Here is an 18,568-nt window from a genome sequence, read left to right as displayed (position 1 = left end):
CTCCCTGCTTTGGTGGCCCTGCTTGCGCCGCCGCCAGCCTCAGCAAGGCGCGGCCCGGGCCAGTTCAGCCCAAATGGGGCTTGGGGCTTCCAAGGAGCCTGAGGGAGAGGGGCTGCTGCCCCCATGGCCGCTTGCGAACCTGACATTTAAACATGAGTTTTTCCTCTGCGTTGAGCCGGTGAATGGATGCGTGAACTGAAAGCAAAGATTCCGGCTTTAAAAGCCGCTTTGTAGCGTGACATGCTTTGAAGGTGGTTGATCTTTTGCGCCCAAAGTTAAACATGGATTAGGTGTTTCTGCTCAGTAGCATGGAATGACTGTTCCGGTCAAGAAGTGCAGTCGGTTCAATCCAGCAGGCAGTCTGCCTCAAGTTTTAATGCCGTTCTTACAGTTAATACAGGTTTTTAAGGTATGCAGATAACATCTAGCTTATTCTTCCTTGCTACAAAGCCCGGCCTCAGCGATGACTCTGGCAGCAAGGTTAAAAGATATTCATATTGCTACAGGGAGCTTTTTCCTTCCTTGATATAAACTTGATGTTTTAAAATTCAGCAATCCAACTTAGATCTAACCGCAGAGGCAAAACGTAAGAGGGGGCTGAATTTAAAAGATCTGACTTACTGGTGTGGAAACCGATGAGTTAACGTAGCATGTGTTTTGGGGCCAGCAGGGGCTGTGGGGCAATCATGCCGTTGCTTCTTAGATGCAAAGTCTGGATTTAGCTTGTGGCGTTTGGTAGTGCCATCGCTGAAGCCACAGGACCAGACAGTGCGGCGCTTTACAAAACCTTTTCAACATCTAGGAGCCTGCTAAAGAGATGGACGTGTTATTGTTATTAAATATTCTCAGCTTACAAATTGTTTTCCAAAGTTTTTGAATGGTAAAGCCCATTTGATCTGTCCATGTGTTGTGGGGTTTTTTTATTTTTTAGGGTGAGCTGTTTGAGAGATGGTCTTGCAGAGAAGGAGCTTGGGTCACACGATGTGGTAACACAGGCCCATCAAGAACAGGAGGTTGGTTTGAGGTAAAAGGTGCAGCTTTTGCCTGACTGGAGGCCAAGGATAGGCTGAAGAGATTTTCCTGGACTGTGGGGAAGAGGAGCTAGGTCAGTGCTGAAGGACCATTTTAAGGGAGTAAAGGCAAGAATCTATGAGCTCTGTGCAGTCTGCTTTCAGCGTAGGATGATGGGACTGAAGGATTAGCCACGTGGTGCAAGAGTTTGCCGCTTGTGATCTCAGCAGGGTGCAGCAGAATTTCTCAGTGGTCGCTCTTTGATCTTCTGTATCTTTTCGGTTCTGTGACTTGAGGCAAAAGGTCTCTGACCTCAGAGAACTTGGGAGCCAGTTCTGCTAGAAAAAAACACTATGCTTTTCCTCACTATAGCAGATGTTTCAGACTTAAGGGTTCACTTGTGCATTGCCGTTTGCGTAGAATCGGGGTTCTGTGAAGCATGTACGCTTTCTCAAGTGATCGTGAGACATCTGTTGCCCCGTTTTGGACCGCAACTACGGTTCTTTCAAAATAAACTTGGAAGTGGAGGTAGAGCTGCTCAAATGCATAACAGAGTTTGTATGGATGACTTCACAAACCGGACTCCATTATTTCCTGGCAGCACTTAGGATGTGTTATTGTCTCTTTGCAGTATTTTTTCCTTTCTTCCTTGGCTCTTTAAGACTTGTGCGCTAACCTGATCTTACGTTTGCATTGCAGAAATGTCTCATTGGTGGCATATGGCTTATATCCAGAAGATACCCAGTTCCCGCGGTCCACAGGGGTACAGTCTATAGAATGAGCAGGCCTGTTTTAGAGATCCATCAGGTTGGTTAATGGCTAAATTTTTTTATTTCAGGCTGAAAGTGGTTTCCCATTAGAGTACTGACCTGTGGATATATTTCTGTGAAGTGCCAGTTCTAGGTTGAAAGCCTCCACTTTTTAAGATCTATCCTGACAAACTCAAGGAATTCTGTAGTAGCTGAGTCCAAGTGACAACATTCAGGGGTGGTGCTCTGGTAACTTCATCTACCAAATTGTTTAAGCCTGAACTAATCTCTGGAGATAAACTTCCTCTGGAGAAACATCTTTTTTTAATGCCTGTAGAGATGTACTTCACAGGGCATTAGAAATGTGTTGGACATCTGGCTGTTTTGAGGGTAGGCTGCTCCTTTTTCAAGGTAGCTGTATGTTTTCCACAACATTTAATAGGTTAGAAGTGACCCAGTGCTTGGCTTAAGTAAATCTACCTGCTGGCTTTGATACTTGTTTAATTTAATGTCTCTTTGGATTCTACAACATGTAATGATTTTCTTTAGTCTAGATGCTACTCTACTGGAGGAAGAAAGGGTTTTATATCAGGTTTTGTGGAGAACATCAAACAGGAATTAGCAAAAAACAAGGAGATGAAAGAAAGTATTAAAAAATTCCGAGATGAAGCTAAGAAGCTCGAAGAATCTGATGCGCTTCGAGAAGCAAGGAGGAAATATGTAAGTCTTCCTCCTGAATTCCTTTGATGTTTTCATTGCCCAGTCACTGAGCTATTACTGTTCTGAATGTAAATTTGAATCTTTCTGCAAATGAACTGTTTAGTTCAGTACGCCTGTTTTTATGGGAATTTCTGCTTGGCTGGAAATACTGACTGGTAAATGGATGCCTTGGAGTGGTTTTGGTTTTTTCTAAAGCGGAAAATCTTTCCAGCGGACCCTAAATAATGAGCAGATAAAATAATGAGACATGAAATTTAATGTTGGCAGTATATAAATACTTCTGCATTCTCCGAAGAGCTAGGAACAGCATTGCTTGCAAAGATGAAATGCTGACGCTGGTTACTTGAGTAGCGTGCTCCCTAAGATGTAGCTCTTTTTGCCCTCAATTCCAGTGTTAATGGGGTGTGCTATGTGCTAAACTGCTTTTGAGTATTTTCTGTCTGTGTAGTTACATGCAGCGTGTTTTTTTTTCTCCACAGAAAACCATTGAATCTGAAACAGTGAAGACCTCAGAAGTGATTAAAAAGAAACTTGAAGAAATAACTGGTACAGTTAAAGAGGTAAAATGCAGCTGTGGAAGGACTCTTCCCTCAGGCAGTTCTGCTCTAAGGTTGTGTGTTCTGTGTGCATTTGAATTGCCACCCCTTCTTTTTTCTTGGTGAAAGGTTGCTATTCCAGAGGTGATCACTATTCTGAATCTTTAAGGCTAGAGTCATTAAACAAATGGCAGCGATAGCATATGAGATATTTCTTACTCAGTTAGTGTGTGGTCAGAGGACAGGCACTGTCCAGTGATTCCGCTCAGGTTTGGAGACTGGAGATGGTCCTTGCGGTTCTGCATTGTCTAGCATTAAAAAAAGCCCCAAGGTGTTTTTTCCACCAGAGGGCAATTAGAGCAATGCTGGAAGATCACCCTGGAAAGTTATTTAGGGGATGTGATGCTCTTCACACTGACAGTTTTTGCTACTAATGTGATAGGGCTTTGGGCTTCTTACTGCATGTTGAAAAAGACTTGCAACATCAGAGGTGTTGAAAGTAGAAGTGCTGGTGGTATAGCTGAAGTGCTCTCCTCTAAGTTAGCATGCTGGAAGTGATCCCGTGGCTCTGTGTGTCTTGGGAATAACAAAATGCCTGGAGGAGCAGGCATCGTTCAGACCTAACAGGCATGAGTGTCTTCCATTCTAGGCTCAGGCTTTAGAGATCACTGTCTATGTACATCTGCTTTTAAGCAATTCAGTTCAAGTTATTTTTCAGGCTGGGACTAAGCACTGCACCTTGTGCTCATTTACTTCATTTCTTGTCCAAGTTCATCCAGGCAGCAGATGTATTTGAGTGTTTAGTATGCTTTGGCTTTTATCGCTGGAGTTAATTGCTGAGGAGTCTTCCTGATAGTATTTTAAATAAGGAAGATATCAGGTGCATGTGGCACCTGTAGAAGCTGATCTGCAGTGTTATGGTATCTGTGAGTTCAGCTGGTACAAAACTGGGCTATTTGGGCCATCCTCAGTGGGGAGCAAGACCTTTTATTCCTTATTCCCTCTTTTCTGCCCCCTTCTCAGCGTGGGCACCATTGTGAGTCCACATCCATTCAGCACCTCGCCGCATTCCTTCCAGAGGAGACAGGGAACAACTCTCAGGACAGGGCCTGCTGCTCTGGTAACCCAGCGATTCCTGCGGGCTCAGACTGCACCGACTGCTGTGAGGCTCCAGGGCTGCCAGGAGGAGGAGAGCAGATCTGGGAGAGACACTGCCTGTCCTACTCGCTCCTTTGTGGTGAAAGTGCCTGCTGGTCAGCTGGCTCTGAGACCTGCTTCTGGGTTTATCCTTAGCCTTCCTTCTGCTGCAGACCTGCCAGTACCCGGGAGGTGGCACTGAGCTAGAAGAGTTGGAGAAGGGCTTTTGTTGCAGTGTCTGCCACCCCGACAGTTACTCTCAGGCACCTGAGGCTTGTTTTTCCCTCCTGCCAATCAGAGTAATTAAATAAGCAGTGACTGAAAACTTGCTGCTCTTTCTCTTAAAGGGAGTGCAAGATTTTCCTGCAGTAAGTTACAGTTGAGAGGTACTTCAGGAGGCTATTCCTTATCTGTCAGTTGAAATGCATGGAGTTCATGCTTGTAGCTAGGCTGAGAGCGGAGTGAACTTACCCATTTTCAGCAGTGGTTTAAGACCAAAGCTGGGTTGGTTGTTCCCAGCACTGCCTGGAACTCTTGCAGTCAGGTGCAGGGTCCCCGCTGAGAAATGACCAGCCAAATACTAGTCTTAAACTCTGAAATACGAAGTTTCTGTGGACCCGGTCCCCGCTCTCAACACCAGGTTGGACGGGGCTCTGAGCAACCTGATCTAGTTAGCGGTGTCCCTGCTCCTGCAGGGGGATTGGACTAGATGACCTCTAGGGGTCCCTTCCAACCCAAAACATTCTATGATTCTATGATTCTCTGCTCTGCTTCTTCACTCTTGTTCTGTCTAAATGTGCCTTGGTGTAGCAGCTTAACTGTGTGTGTGGTTAGGAGCTGGACATAATGCCCTTTGCCGATGTGGATGTAATCATTATCTTTTCAGTCCTGTTGAGGGTGCTGTAAGCATCTTTATTAGCCAAATCCCATTAAAATACAGGGAAAAGCATTTGGTACTGTTATCCTGTCATTTCTCTTCCTCTGAGGTTGTGGCTTGTGACCCACCCAGGATTGGTTGCCTGCTGCCAGTGAGATTTCCCAGATCCTTGAGGATCTGATGTGTGCTGGTGCAGAATGAAAAAGGTGACCAGCTACTGACAGAGGCCTTTTAACCTCTTGCGTATGAGATCCTGGCTCTGTAAATGCAGCCAAAGCGTTGTGTATGAAGACGTTGGATTGAGAAAAGCATTTCCTAATTTTGCAGGAAGAGTTGCGTAGCAGAGAGCTGTCTCAACCACTTTTATACCTTCTCTTAAGAAGCAAGAAGTACCCGATTGTTTCAAAGGAAAGGGCTAGGGTATTTTAACTCTGACATCATTGGTCCTTCTCTTTGATGTCAAGACAAACGTTTATTTTTTTTTAAATCTGTGGGTAGCAGCTATTATGCGTATGGTTCCATGAGTAGCCAAATTTGTTGTTCTGCCCAGAGGTGTTGGATAATGCTGCAGGGCCAAGCCCCGGTGCCCTGGTAAAGTCTCCCCTGTGATCTGTAACTATGTTGACCTTAGGTTTGGTTGGTCTTGTTGTGTGTGCATTAGGAGATCTTCAGTATTCACAAAGAGGGGTTACTCAAAATAAGTTTTTACCCATTTCACCTGAAATGACCTTTTCTTTCCTGTTTTGTTTTGCTGCAGAGTTTGGATGAAGTAAGTAAAAGCGATATTGGCCGAAAGATAAAGGAAGGTGTGGAAGAAGCAGCAAAAACAGCAAAGCAGTCTGCGGAGTCAGTGACAAAAGGAGGGGAGAAACTAGGCAAGACAGCAGCCTTCAAAGCTATTTCTCAGGTGCGTAAGCCCTATGCCTCTGTAGGACCTAACGCTGTGGACACAGCTCGTTAGCATGGAAATTCTGTGTGAGTTTGTGCTGAGTATAAAATTAAATCCTAAACTCCTACAGCAAGACCTTGTGAGCCATTGGAATGATCAATTCAGGAGACGCATTTTTCAGGTCTAGCATGCTCAGCAACCCTAGAGAAGTGTAAGTCTCGAGTAGCTGAGCTTCTGCTAAAATGTGTTGATGGAAAAATTGGTTGCTATGTTTGTGGAGTAGGTTATGAATGTCTTCTGTAGGCAGGCACTGGCGGTACTCTGAGGCACTACTGACTGACAAACTGGCATGCTTAAAGCTCTCCTTTTCTAGAAAATACGTAAGCGCTTGTATGTTTTGATGTCACCCAGTTAACTGGTAATTAGCCTAAAAAGAAGTGTTCCCCTTGTCTGGTTTCTTGTGGCCTCTGAAGCGGTGGTAAAGCCCTTGTACGAGGAGGTGCCAGGCCGGACGGAGTATCAGTCGCATTGGTCATCTCAGTTCCCCTCTTTCTGTGTTTCTAATAAGATGTCATCTGGCAAAGGTCACGTCTGGCCACAGCTGCAGATCACATTATACACTGCTGGGTTTTTTTCTTTTTCTGTAATGAAACCTGTTATCTTACTCCAGCAGCCTCCTAATCTAAGAACCGTTTGTTCCTTCTATGAAGCAGGCTGCTAGGCCAGACCTTATAAGCAGGCAATGATTTTATGGGACCTTAAATTAAATTTTTTGAGGCTTAAAGATTTGTTTTCCCTGTAAACTGATAAACCCTTTGATTCATTGTCAGATTTAAGTTAACCGGATCACAGAGCTTTTATAGGCTTTGAGCAGTTCTTGTAGCTTTGCTATCCTTTCTAGTATGTGTGTAGAATTTAGCATATTCACTCTACTGCTTCAGAAAACCAAACACTTAGAAATTGTAGTAGTAGTCTCATTTTGCAATCCCCATTGCTTCAGGATTTAGGAGATACTTTATTTGTATACTGTAGAGCTAGATGATACCCACGGGGGCTTGTGTCTTGTTCTGTTCTCTGCCAGGTCCCTCAGATGGTCTTTTATAGTCAGTAGGAACAGACTGAGCTTTGGAGCTTTTTATTTGCTTATCCTTGATGTTTAAAGTCACTTAAATTCCAATTTCTGCTTCCTGTCAGATCTCTGGCATCTGTTCTGTCTAGGCCCTGAGCACTGTTGTGACTTTCTTCAGGAAGAAGTCACGCTGACTTTCAGTAAGGGAGGACGGCTTAGGCAGGCAAAGCTGCGTTGGACACTTGTGTTCTCCAGAAAATTCCTGCATAAAATGAAGTTGAAAAATAACAGTCCCCATAAAGCCACGAGGTGCCTTGGGCTGCATAACTTAACATGTCCTCAATAAAACCACAGATTGGGAAAAAGCCGTATATAGAGTATATATAAAATCCCTTTCTGCCTACATGTGTCTAGTTGGAATAGGAAAGTGTGCTTACTGTGCACCAGATCTTTTGCAGGTACAGTCATCAGAGAAAGTACTGCTCAAACGTTCAGTAATAAAAGCAGAGCAGCCAAGATGAAGCAGAAACACTAGGAATGCCTTTTAGTCCCAATCCCTATTGAAGTGTCCGACAAAATTCCCAGCAATGGTAGTGGTAGGATGCAGCTTTCTCTTGGCAAAATCCAAAGTAAGGATGTAGCTCTTCGCTGATGAATACCAGCCCAGGTTTATCAAGTCCTTTTTCTTGAGGTAGCTTCAGCCAAGAGGGAGAATATCTCCTCTCTCTCCTTCAGTAGAAGCTGAACAACTGATTTTTTTCCACATCTCTTCTCTGGCAAAACCAGTTTGCTTCAAAGCTATTTTCTCATCTAGAAGTGGGGGGTAGAATTCTGTAAAAAGGCTCCTTTTTGTTTTGGGGAAAGCAATACTCCCATTTGTTTAAGCTTGGGCCTAGAACTTGAGTTTTATTGGCCTTTCAGGTGGCTTTGCAGTTAGTCGTTGGTGTCCTGAAGTCTTTCTTTTCTCCTGCTTTTGGATGCTAGGAATCATTCTTCCTTTTACCTGGGGCTTGTCATTCTATCAGCAGCTGCTGGCTGCTGCTGAGGGCTGATAAGTCTGCCTTCCTCTGACTTGATTTATTCCGATTTAAACTCTGTAGATGTTGCCCCTTATCAGCCATCAGGTTTGACTGTGTCCATAGCTTCTAGTACATTGGTTTTTTTCCTTCGTGTTGCTTCAATGCAACCATCCCTTTGCTGCCCTAGACTGTTAACTTTGTAAGCAGAAGGCCTTGGTACTGGTGTGTTTGTCAGTAGACATCAGCAAAGAAGCATTTGCCGAGTAACGGAGAGGAGAATAACCCGTGGTCTCTTTATATATTTTTTTTTTAAATCTTTTTTTTAGAATTTTTTTTAATCTTTTTTTTTTTTTTTTCTTCAGCAGAAATGATTTTCAGTTTCTGGGAAAAGGTGGGGGGAATGGTAAATCAACCTAATAGGGATATTTTCCTTTCAGGGAGTAGAAACCGTTAAGAAGGAAATAGATGAAAGTGTTTTAGGGCAGACTGGTCCTTACAAACGTCCGGAGCGACTACGAAAAAGAACAGAATTCTCAGGCGAGAGGATTAAAGAGGAGCGAATATTTGAAGCTAATGAGTACGTATTGGATGTAATTTAGGGTGAATATTTCTATGTATAATTTGATAAAACCTGTAAAACTTAACTACAGGCCAGGGATGGTTAAAATCCAAGTGAGGCTGTGGGGTGAGGCCTGACCTAGCAGAATGGGTAGGTCTGAGAGCAACTTCCCAGTGTAAGCTGATGAATTTTCCGATAGTGACGCTGGGCACTTAAAATTTTGAAGTGGGTACATAATGTTCTGACCTGAAATCTTGACATGCACGTATCTCATGTTTTCTCAGTTCTGACATCTTCCTATTGAATTACGTTTGGCAGGGCTGAGTCTGAGCTCCTTTGCTTTCTCTGCTTCCTTGCTCTCCCCCAAGTTGTCTCTCTTTTATGTTGTGCATCGGCCTCAGTGGTTCTGCATGCTGCAGTGATATTTGTCAGGATGTGCTCCCTTTTTATTCCTGCTCGGATGTAAGTTACTTGTGAGTACCTGTGTCTTCTGCACTTTCTAGGGAGGCCATGGGTGTGGTGCTGCATAAAGACTCAAAATGGTATCAGCAGTGGAAAGATTTCAAGGACAACAATGTGGTCTTCAATAGTAAGTGTTCCAAAGACAAAGGAGTAGCACATTATTTTCCCTGTTCTGATTCGTGCTGTGTTGGATCTGATGCCATCTGTGCAACTAGTCTCAACATAATGCAAATCATAGCCATTTTTTGTTGTTGTAGCTGTTGCTGTGAGGTGGTGTGAATGGGAGGTAGGCGTAGCTGACAACATTGCTGCTTTTCCAAGCTGCTCCATCTGTGTTTGGACCCTTCCCCCAGCCAGGCATTGTTTTTGATTAGTCCCTGCTCCCTGTAGGTACCAAAACCTGCTCTCGCCATTGCTTAAAGAGAAGTGAACTCTGTTTTTTTCTAGTTTTTTTTTTTTAGTCAGATCTACTCTGGCACCGGGAAAAGGCCAGGGCATACATGCATGCATGTCACCAGGGAGAGGGCAGGCAGATCTCTTTCTCCCGACCTTGAGCTTGTAATGAGGAAAAATCTTGTCTTCAGTGAGCTGGTTTCTGTTGTCATCTGCTTAGAAGTCTGGAATGTGTGGGACTTCGCCTCCTTTCTGTTTTTATTGCAAAACCTAAAAATACTGAGTATCTGTACTGCAGTGGGCAATAACTTTTGATAGCTATCTAGACACTTAATGTTTCTGAAAGGCATAAAGAAGCCTGAGACCAGAATCCTTCAACAAATCAAAATAATCGCTGCCGGTGTACTCCAGGGTAAATGACTTGTCAAGGAACAAAAAGATTGTGTAAAAGTGCAACATATAATTAACTTTGGATTATGTTTCTTCCCAACTTCTTTTAAAGTGGAGCTCCTTGGGACATATCCAAGAATGGGTTTTTATATCCCATTTGTTAACCTTTCCAAGGAGAGATGCTCATAGCTCCTAAAGCTCCCCACATGTTGCATCCTCCCCTCCCGTGCCATCTGCACGAGCTCTCTGCGTTCTCTAGATTTTACGCCTATTTCCGAGACTGTGGTTTTGCAATTCAGGCAACGTTGCAGATGTGGCTGCACCAGGCTTTACAGCGTGTGCTCTCCCTTTACGTACCACCCGTACCGAGAACACTGTGTGTTTTTTGGAACGAGCCTAAGCTTCAGGGCAGGATTCCAATTGTTAATTGATGTGATGGGAAGAAGCTTCCCTGCAGGGCCCATTATTCCGCAACTTCCTTCTGCAGTTCTGGTCCATCCGATGACGTCCAGAGACAGATAATGGGTTGGTTGAGCCCTTAGTTTGTTGCTTAAATGGCTCTTTTTTTTTTTTTTTTTTTTTTGCTTCACCCCCTACTCATCTTTCTGCCTTTGAGATTTTGGCTTGCAGGTGTTCTCCTTCCCCATCAATGACTTCTGTAGTTTTGTGACATGCTTGGCTTGCTTCCTTATCAAGGTTAAGTACTTAAGGTTAAGCTGCTTAAAAACTGCATCCTTACTGGTGTCTTGCTATTTTATTAAAAATTGGCAAGGTTTAAGGTCTATTCTTGATTTCTTCTCCCTGCAGTTAGACTTGCTGGTGTTGGTTTCATGTTCTGCTACCCCTTGTAGCAGAGTGAGTCAGGGTATAACAGACTGTTACTGGGGTAAGCAAGTCTGAAAATCTGCATAGAAGGTCCAGAGTTTCTGGCAGCTGAAGTCAGAGAAACCATCATTTTCCTGGTGACAGTTATTGGTAGTTAAGAACGTTGCAGGAAGATGAAAAAGTAACTGTTGAAATTGAGACTTGTTAATCAACAAAGAGATTTAGAAGAGAACTAGCAGGTTTGATCTACACTTCATTGCGTGTTGTTCCCTAAATCAGAAATGTAGTGGAAGGACACTGCTGCTCACGTCTCCTCTCCTTTCAGGGTTCTTTGAAATGAAAATGAAGTATGATGAAAGCGATAATGCATTCATTCGAGCTTCCAGAGCTGTCACAGACAAAGTCACTGACTTAATAGGTAATGTTTCATCACTGCTGTGAAAGTGCATCTCTAGCCTGTTAGCTCCGTTCCTAGTGACTGTTAGTGCTGTTGTCCTCCCCGTGTTACTAACCTTTGGGACAGATTCCGAAGCTTTATAATACTTTGCATGGATCATTATCCAGTCTCATGCAGTGTAGCAACCTGCTACTGGATCAGAAGTGCAGTGTGGTGACCGAGGGCTTGTATGAGAGAAATCTCAAGCATACCCTAAAGTCTGCAGTTGTTCCCAGGCGACTCTTCCTTCCCTCTGGTATTTAACCAAAGGTCTTTCTCTTGTTTCCTGACGACAGTCGTTGTGCCACCAGTCTCACTGAATTTTTTTATTAGGTGGCTTGTTCTCGAAGACAGAAATGTCCGAGGTTTTGACAGAGATACTCAAAGTGGATCCATCCTTTGACAAAGATCGGTTTTTAAAGCAATGCGAGTATGATATCATCCCCAATGTCTTGGAGGTAAGGTGGGGGTAGAGTATAATGCATTTGTTTTATTTTTTTTTTCCTTTAAATAACGTGGGAGATTTTTCTTTTAGTTTTCTGTTGCTAAAATTAGAAGCTGGGACAGCATTTGCTTCTCAAGCATCTAGCTTTGCACAGAATGTGAGATAACCTTGGGAAGAGAAAGTTGGATCCCACATAACAATTTAGTTTAAAACCATATTTCATGATTGAGTAGACTAGCAGGTTTTTTTTTTCTGGCCTTGAAAACAGCTAACTGTCTTCTCCCATGAGAATGGTCTGGGATCAGACTGAAGTGGGTGAATGAACAGTACTGGGCAAATGATCATCTCAAATATTGATGAGGGAATGTCCTATGTACGACTGGGTTCTAAGTGATCTGTAGCTGCCTGGGAAGAAGACCAGGTTGTGACAAATGGTTCAGTGAAAATATTTCTGGCACTAGTCAAGGAAGTATGTGGAACTTAATATTTTTAAAGACTAAAGTATAAAACCACTCAAGAGGATGGCACTGATGAAGGATGTGACCTCAGGTATAAGTGGATATAGTTCCTCTCCCTCCAACAGTATGTCAGAAAAGGCAGAGTGAAAGTAGGGGATTCGAAAAAGTACAGCAGAAATTGTTTTGAGAGATTTGCATGGGGCTGGAAAACCTGAGGCGTGAAGAGATAAACAAATGCTAAGGGAGAGCAAAGTGTTATTTTTCTCATCCGACAAACCAGTGCAGTTAGTGATCACATCTCAAATTGATACATGCTAATACACATGTAGAAATATTTATGATGCTCCTAGTTATGAGGTAGCATTATAGGATGAATAAAAACTAACTTATGCTTACAGATGCAAACGTTCAAACCGATGCAGAGTTAGGTTTTGTCACTGCTGTCTTTGTAGTGACACTGGCTTGTGAATCAGACCTGGGACTGGAACTGTAATGTCGACAGTGAAATAGGACTGACCTGTGATGGTGAATCTGCTTTTTCTAACGGTGCCACGTCACCAAAGCAAGCTGCAAAAAATGGGCTCTTGACTCTTGGAGAATCAATTTTTCAAACTGTAGGCAGCCCAGCTTACAGGTGCCATCAAGTATGAAGATTTATAGGCAAGACATTGAAAAACACCCTGCCACATATAACTACCTTTATTCTGAAATCTGCTACGTTCCCAGCATCTGTCTTGTTGTGAATTCCAGGTGTTTATTACACAGTGTTTTAAAGAGAAACCTTTTCATGAGTGGCTGTGTGATTTCTCTGTTCTGTGCCCTGGATTTTTTGAAGTCTTGAAAAGTGTAGATCTACTTCTGGTTCATACTCCTGCTTCTGGTAGATCCCACCTCCCAGGATTTCTGGGTGGTGTGCATTCTGCTGACTTTTTTGGACAGAAAGGTTTAAGACAGCTTTTGTCTGAATTATCGGAAGGTTTATGTACATCTGACTCAGTACGAGTGTGTTTATAGAAGTTCTTATTGCTGTTCTCTTTGAAGTTCCTGTCCTCCTTCAGGGTTTCACAAGATGTAGGATTTAAAGTAGTTTGCTGCTGAAAGCGCTGATAATTTCAACTCTCTGATATAGGAGGTGCTTTAAAATGCTCATATTTTATTTGATTTTCTCTTTTAGGCTATGATGGCTGGAGAGCTTGATATACTCAAAGATTGGTGCTATGAAGCGGTAAGTAGAGCTACTAAAAATGCCTGAAAAGGTGATGATTCTCTCCTGTAAGTAGGTGCATTGTGCTTCCTTTGCTTGCAAGCTGTCTGACTGTTCTAGCTGTGATGTTGCTTACCTGCTTTGCCCAGCTGCTTCCCCATGTATAAAACACTAATGCAGTCAAGTGCATGTGCTGGACTTCTGGAACAGTCTGGATGTGAGAGGAGAGCTGTTTAGAGGCAGAGAGTGCATCGAGAGCTAAGCTCAAACAAGTCTAACTAGCACCAGTTCTGCACTGCCCTTCTTGATTTGGACGGGCTTTAGCAGAGCCTGTATCTCAGATATGGGGTGAGAAGGTGTAGAGGCATTTGAGCTGACCCAAAAAGGTGATGCGTTTCCCTGGAGCTACTCTACAACCACAACTCCACTGCAATATCCCACGAAATAGTCCTGGCAGGCTGAAGTTTTTCTGACATTGCAGCATAGATCATCTGCAGCCTGGATAATCTCTCTGCAGAAAACTGAATTTTGTTTTGCTGTACAAAAACTGGTTGGATATTGGATCCACTTCTTGAAATGTGGATTGTTGAATGTGAATTGGTTGCAATTCCATGGCTGTATTATTGTCCACTTAACTTCATGAAAGCAGATCCCTTCCTGACAACGTAGATGGATGCTTGTTCTGGTCTTCACTCTGCTCCAGAACAGTTGTGTTGTAGGCAAGGCAGAGCCATAGTTGTTCTGTTTCTAAAGAATTTAATTGCTTAAATTCCTTACTGATCACCACCACCAGAGGGCTGGAAGCGCACACGCTGGAAGAGGCAGTTTCATTTTTTCTGATGAACATCTTTGTAGCAATATTGCAGTATGTAAGATATTTAAAGCGGTCTGAAAGTAAAGAAAGTGCCTTATTGGTTCAAGAAAGCTTTGAAATGACACCACAGAATTCCTCTCAAAGCTCTTAGAGGGAAGCAGCAGATTCACTGCAGTTTGCAGGCAAAAAGCAAACCCTCCTAAGCTAGTTGTAGTTAGAAATTAAGCTCATAAGTGAGGAATCATCTGTAAAATAAGCCAAGGGAGGAAACGGGAGTCCTATTAATGAGAATCCAGGACATAAAGGCTGTTGAACAGAATCATATCACAGGTGTTAAGTTTGTGACCCTGGTCACTAAAGGGTTGGAGTACAAACCAGTAAGACAAAAACTTATTTATGTGGCAGGTATAAAGCGAGCTGCACGCTGCTGCCAGCCCACTGACTTAGGTATAGTATGTGGCTCAGAGAGCTGCGTCTGCCTACTCTCTTCAGAATCCCTGATCTGTAACTCCAACGTCACTCCAGCGACTTTGCCAGTATAATTCTGTAGGATATTTGCATTTAAATGCTTGTGATGAAGGTTAGAAGATCCGTGGTGGGGAGGCAGGTAAGGTCGGCCTCCTGTTTGTTTCCACCTGCCAAGAATATGATGATGTTGCTGGAAGCAAGTAGAAATTCACTACCTCCAACAACAGTTCTTGATGCATAAATAATGAAGCATATGTGCATGTGCCTAAAAGGAGCCAGGAAATGCTGGTCTGCCTCCAGGGTCTGGCTGGGTATTAGGAAAATAGCTTGGTTCTCAGACTGTTTCTCCTTGTCTGCTGTCAAATCAGAATCACAAGTGCCTTGGCTGTCAGGTGGACTTGGTGTACGTACTCTGGTGTGAATGATGGATCTCCTGTTCTGTCCCAGGGCGATGGGATTTTTAGTGAGAGTGTGGTTATGTGAAGCCCAGAGTGTTTGATGTAGCTGTTTAATATCTTGCAAGACATACGTGTTCAGCATAGTTGCAAAAAGCTGACTTTTATTCTCTTTTGATGGTTCTCTCTAAGCAGAAAATCCCTTTTTCTTTGTGGCAGAACAAGTTCAAACGTATAATGTAAGTTTGTTGCCTCATTTAGACTTACAGCCAGCTTGCTCATCCAATCCAGCAAGCCAAAGCCATGGGTCTCCAGTTCCACTCCAGGATTCTTGACATTGACAACATTGACGTGAGTGTCTTTTTCTATATTTCACCTTGGGGGATGAATTAGAAACTCAAGACCTGAGGAGGGTTTTTTTTTGTTTTTTTTTTGCTCTGACTGCTGGGGTTTTTTTGCTGCTCTGGTGTTTGCCATTTCTGCTAACAGAGCGCTGCTGCTGGAAGGGAGAGCCCATGGGACAGATGCGCTACTTGTGTGATCAAGCCCAAGTTACAGCATTGCAGTTTGTCTCCTCTTTGACAGGACGCCTTGGTCTTAATCACCAGCATATAGATTGGGAAAGGCTAATGATAAAGGCAAATAGCACTGACCCAGTGCTTTCATGGAGGGCTTTGTTGATGCTTACTCTGGATGATAACACACAGCACTTCTGTGACTCAAGGTTGTGCTGTGCAGGAGTGGTCGTTAAGGGAGACTTAACGACTGTTCTGGCTGGCTCTTGATGAGTGGGGAGATAATGGCCATGAGGGGAGCTGTTGCTGCCTTAGGAGCAGTGCTGGTAGCTGGGGACTCTGGCCAAATGTCTGCACAGTCGTAACGCTCTCCGCGTTCCCCTTTATTGAGGAGCCAGAAGTGTTATTGTTGCACTTAGCAGTAAGTCTACAGTAGTACTTTCATTTAATTAAGTCTTTAGTGTCATCTGTCACTGGCACCTCAGTTTTCTTTCAGATCTTTCTTTCCTTCAGTAGCAAAGGTATCTCAAAGAAATGACCACCTTTAGTCAGACCTTTCATATCCCATAACCAGCTCTGCCTCAAAGGGAATGTGCAAGGGGAGGAGGGGAACAGAGCTGTACGCCAGTGCTTTAAAACATGGGTGGAAACAGGCTGCAGTCAGAGCAGCCGTTTGTCATCAAAGGTGCTAACTCAAAGGCAGCAACGTTCACTACAGGCTCCTGTTGGAACCAAGTATTACGGTATACTTGTCTGTGTGGTATCATCCTCAATAAAATTATACGCTAGATCCATTCGGATGATTACCCTAAAGCCAACTGCAGGGTCGTTCCTGTAGGAACAGAGAACACAGAGCTACTTAATAGGGGTCTAAACCCAGAGGTGATGTGGTAAGGAAGTGGAGGATTGGAAGCTTTCAGGTAGAGATGGAAGTGGAGCATGGTGATAAAAGGATGCTGTTCAGAAAGTGAGAGCTGTTCCAGATGTTGCTGGGTGTATTGGCTGGCCAGACGTTTCTTACTTGCGGTCACCCCCCTGCGAGACAAGAAGTCAGGAGGGATTCAGCAACGATCCTGGAAAACCGAGAGAACAAAGCCTGATGCTGTTGTTTTGCTGAGGGGACTGCTGATGGTGACTTCTCTGCAGCCCTGTGCAGGACTCTCTTTTTGTGCCCACATCATTAAAAAACTGGAGTTGGTGCAGGAGAGCTCCAGAAACACCTGAGCAAATGCCCTACAGAAAGAGCCTTAGTTTGACCTGCGTAGCTCTACAAAAGAATGGTGGGAACTGACTTGATTAATGACCGCGTATCTTCACAGGGAGCAAGATCATCTACAGGGCATCTCCTAGCACAAAAGGCTCACGTCTGGTCCCCTTCCTTAGGACTGTTTTGCCTTTTAGTCTTGATAGGCTTCTCATTTTCTCTCATCCCTCTGGGTTCAGAGGAAGCCATTCCTACCTCTTCGGTAACTCTGGATATTAACTGCAAGCATGTGCCAAATAAGCAGGAAAATTTCTGTGGCAACTGCAATTCTCTTGATTATCTTCAGCAATAAATAATGTGGTCTAACAAAAAGCCATGGAAGCAATAAGCACGATTGCTTTTTTCAAAGTGTCTTATTTAGATCAAAGTTTTTTCTGTATTGTTAGTGTCTAGGAGACTCAATATCATTCTGTGCTTAATAACTTTTTTCCTCTGTCGGTGCTAATTAGTACAGAGCAGTGCATGGATTCTGAGTGGTGGCTGGGAAGACGGTTTGTTATTAACTCCTTTTAGATGCCTGTGTTTTCACATGAAGTTTCTCAGGAATGCATCTTCTTAGCTGGAAAATGATCGCTACGGAACATAAATGAGCGCTGTTCTTGTTATGCTGTCTGTATTGCAAGAAAAGGGGATAAAGGGTGTTATGTGTTTAAATTTTTAAATGCGGTTCCCTAGAGGAGATTTATGGGAGTGTGTTGAGTGATCTCATCCAGAAACACAGTTCATGGAGGTTGGGGGTGGGGGGGAAGTTTAGAAGATTTAAGGCACTTCACATGCTGCAGAGTTTGCAGCATTAAAATTAAAATCAAGTCTTTCAAACATAAACATCTGAAGTCATGTTCCAGGTACTCGCTTGAGCACTCTCTGCTTCACTAGAGAACTACTGCCTTTAAATTTAATGGAGTTTTGTATCCTTGATATCTCTTAGGACTATTTATTTGGCTGCCTAAATGTAGTTTTGAGTATGTGACTTGTGAAACGGGGTGTCTGAACTTAGTGTGGGAGGAATGGTATGAATATCGAGGGTTTTAGGGATCATAGCACCAAAAAATAAAGCAATACCAGTATGGAAGCCTTGGTACCCGTAAGGGATACAGCCGAGCCAGTGATACAGCCCTCCTTCTTCTGGAAACCCACATACAGATTTATGTTGTCCAATTATCAATGCCAGGTAGTGTCATATAAAATGTCTGTTGTGGAAATTGGTCTGACAAAGAGCTGTGAGATCTGGGGTTTGATGCTTGGGTGGAAGGCATTAGGCACTGCTGAGTGAGTCAGGCCAGTTCCAGAAATGCAGCGTGGACTGGGATTGCTGCAGAGCTGGGGAAAGGATTTCGTCGGGTTCCACAGAGAAGCATTGCAGCAGGGCTGAGTTTTCCTCAGGGAAGAGCAAAAAAAAAAAAAAAGCAAAACCAATATATATGCCTTTGTGAATTATGGCACGGTCTTGTAACTGTCTGTTGTGATACATTTCTTTATTATGTGATAAAATGCAATGGTTTTGAAACAGTATCTGTCATATATGAAAGGGTAAAATCGTGCTACGTTAAGTTTGAAGCCGTATGATTGCCTATTTGGGTAATATAGCCCGTAACTCCAGAGTTACTCAAGAGCAAGCTACTGTTCTGTGGCATACTGCATTCCCACAACAGGGGCAGGAAGAGGGTTGTATTTTTTTAAAAGCACAACTTTGGGAAACAAAACTTAATTCTCCATTCCTCTTTGCATTTCAGTTAATAATCTCTTTAAATATTTAATGGAGTGACCTTAGAATAGAGAAAAAAATCCTGTCAAACAAAAGGTTCTCCCCTTGAATTCTTTCTGTTGCTTAGAATCAGAGAATCGTTGGGGTTGGCAAAGCCCTTTAAGCTCCCCCAGCCCAACCGCTCCCCTACCCCTGCCATCCCACCCCCAAACCCTGGCCCTCAGCACC

General features: G+C 43.5%; 1 protein-coding gene across 4 annotated transcripts in view; it reads left to right on the top strand.

Annotated features, from left to right (window-relative positions):
• Positions 1–1,715: 1,715 nt before the first annotated feature.
• The window catches only part of TIMM44 (translocase of inner mitochondrial membrane 44), a 24,488-nt gene continuing 7,635 nt past the window's right edge, over positions 1,716–18,568 (top strand). For 3 of the 4 annotated variants that reach the window (XR_004841705.1, XR_004841704.1, XM_009636686.2), the window contains exons 1-10: positions 1,716–1,818; positions 2,310–2,480; positions 2,960–3,040; positions 5,788–5,937; positions 8,445–8,584; positions 9,070–9,155; positions 10,962–11,054; positions 11,406–11,530; positions 13,150–13,200; positions 15,118–15,207. Coding sequence is in view for 2 of the 4 variants with exons in the window: in XM_009636686.2 (XP_009634981.1) it covers positions 1,789–1,818; positions 2,310–2,480; positions 2,960–3,040; positions 5,788–5,937; positions 8,445–8,584; positions 9,070–9,155; positions 10,962–11,054; positions 11,406–11,530; positions 13,150–13,200; positions 15,118–15,207 (1,017 nt within the window). In the remaining 2 variants the exon portion in view is untranslated. The remainder of the gene's footprint in view (positions 1,819–2,309; positions 2,481–2,959; positions 3,041–5,787; positions 5,938–8,444; positions 8,585–9,069; positions 9,156–10,961; positions 11,055–11,405; positions 11,531–13,149; positions 13,201–15,117; positions 15,208–18,568) is intronic. The other variant, XM_035892290.1, reaches the window with a different exon arrangement.

This window comes from Egretta garzetta, unplaced genomic scaffold (assembly GCF_000687185.1).
Source record: "Egretta garzetta isolate BGI_Z169 unplaced genomic scaffold, ASM68718v1 scaffold4, whole genome shotgun sequence".
NCBI classification, from domain to species: Eukaryota; Metazoa; Chordata; class Aves; order Pelecaniformes; family Ardeidae; genus Egretta; species Egretta garzetta.
This window is presented reverse-complemented; position numbering and strand designations above follow the sequence as displayed.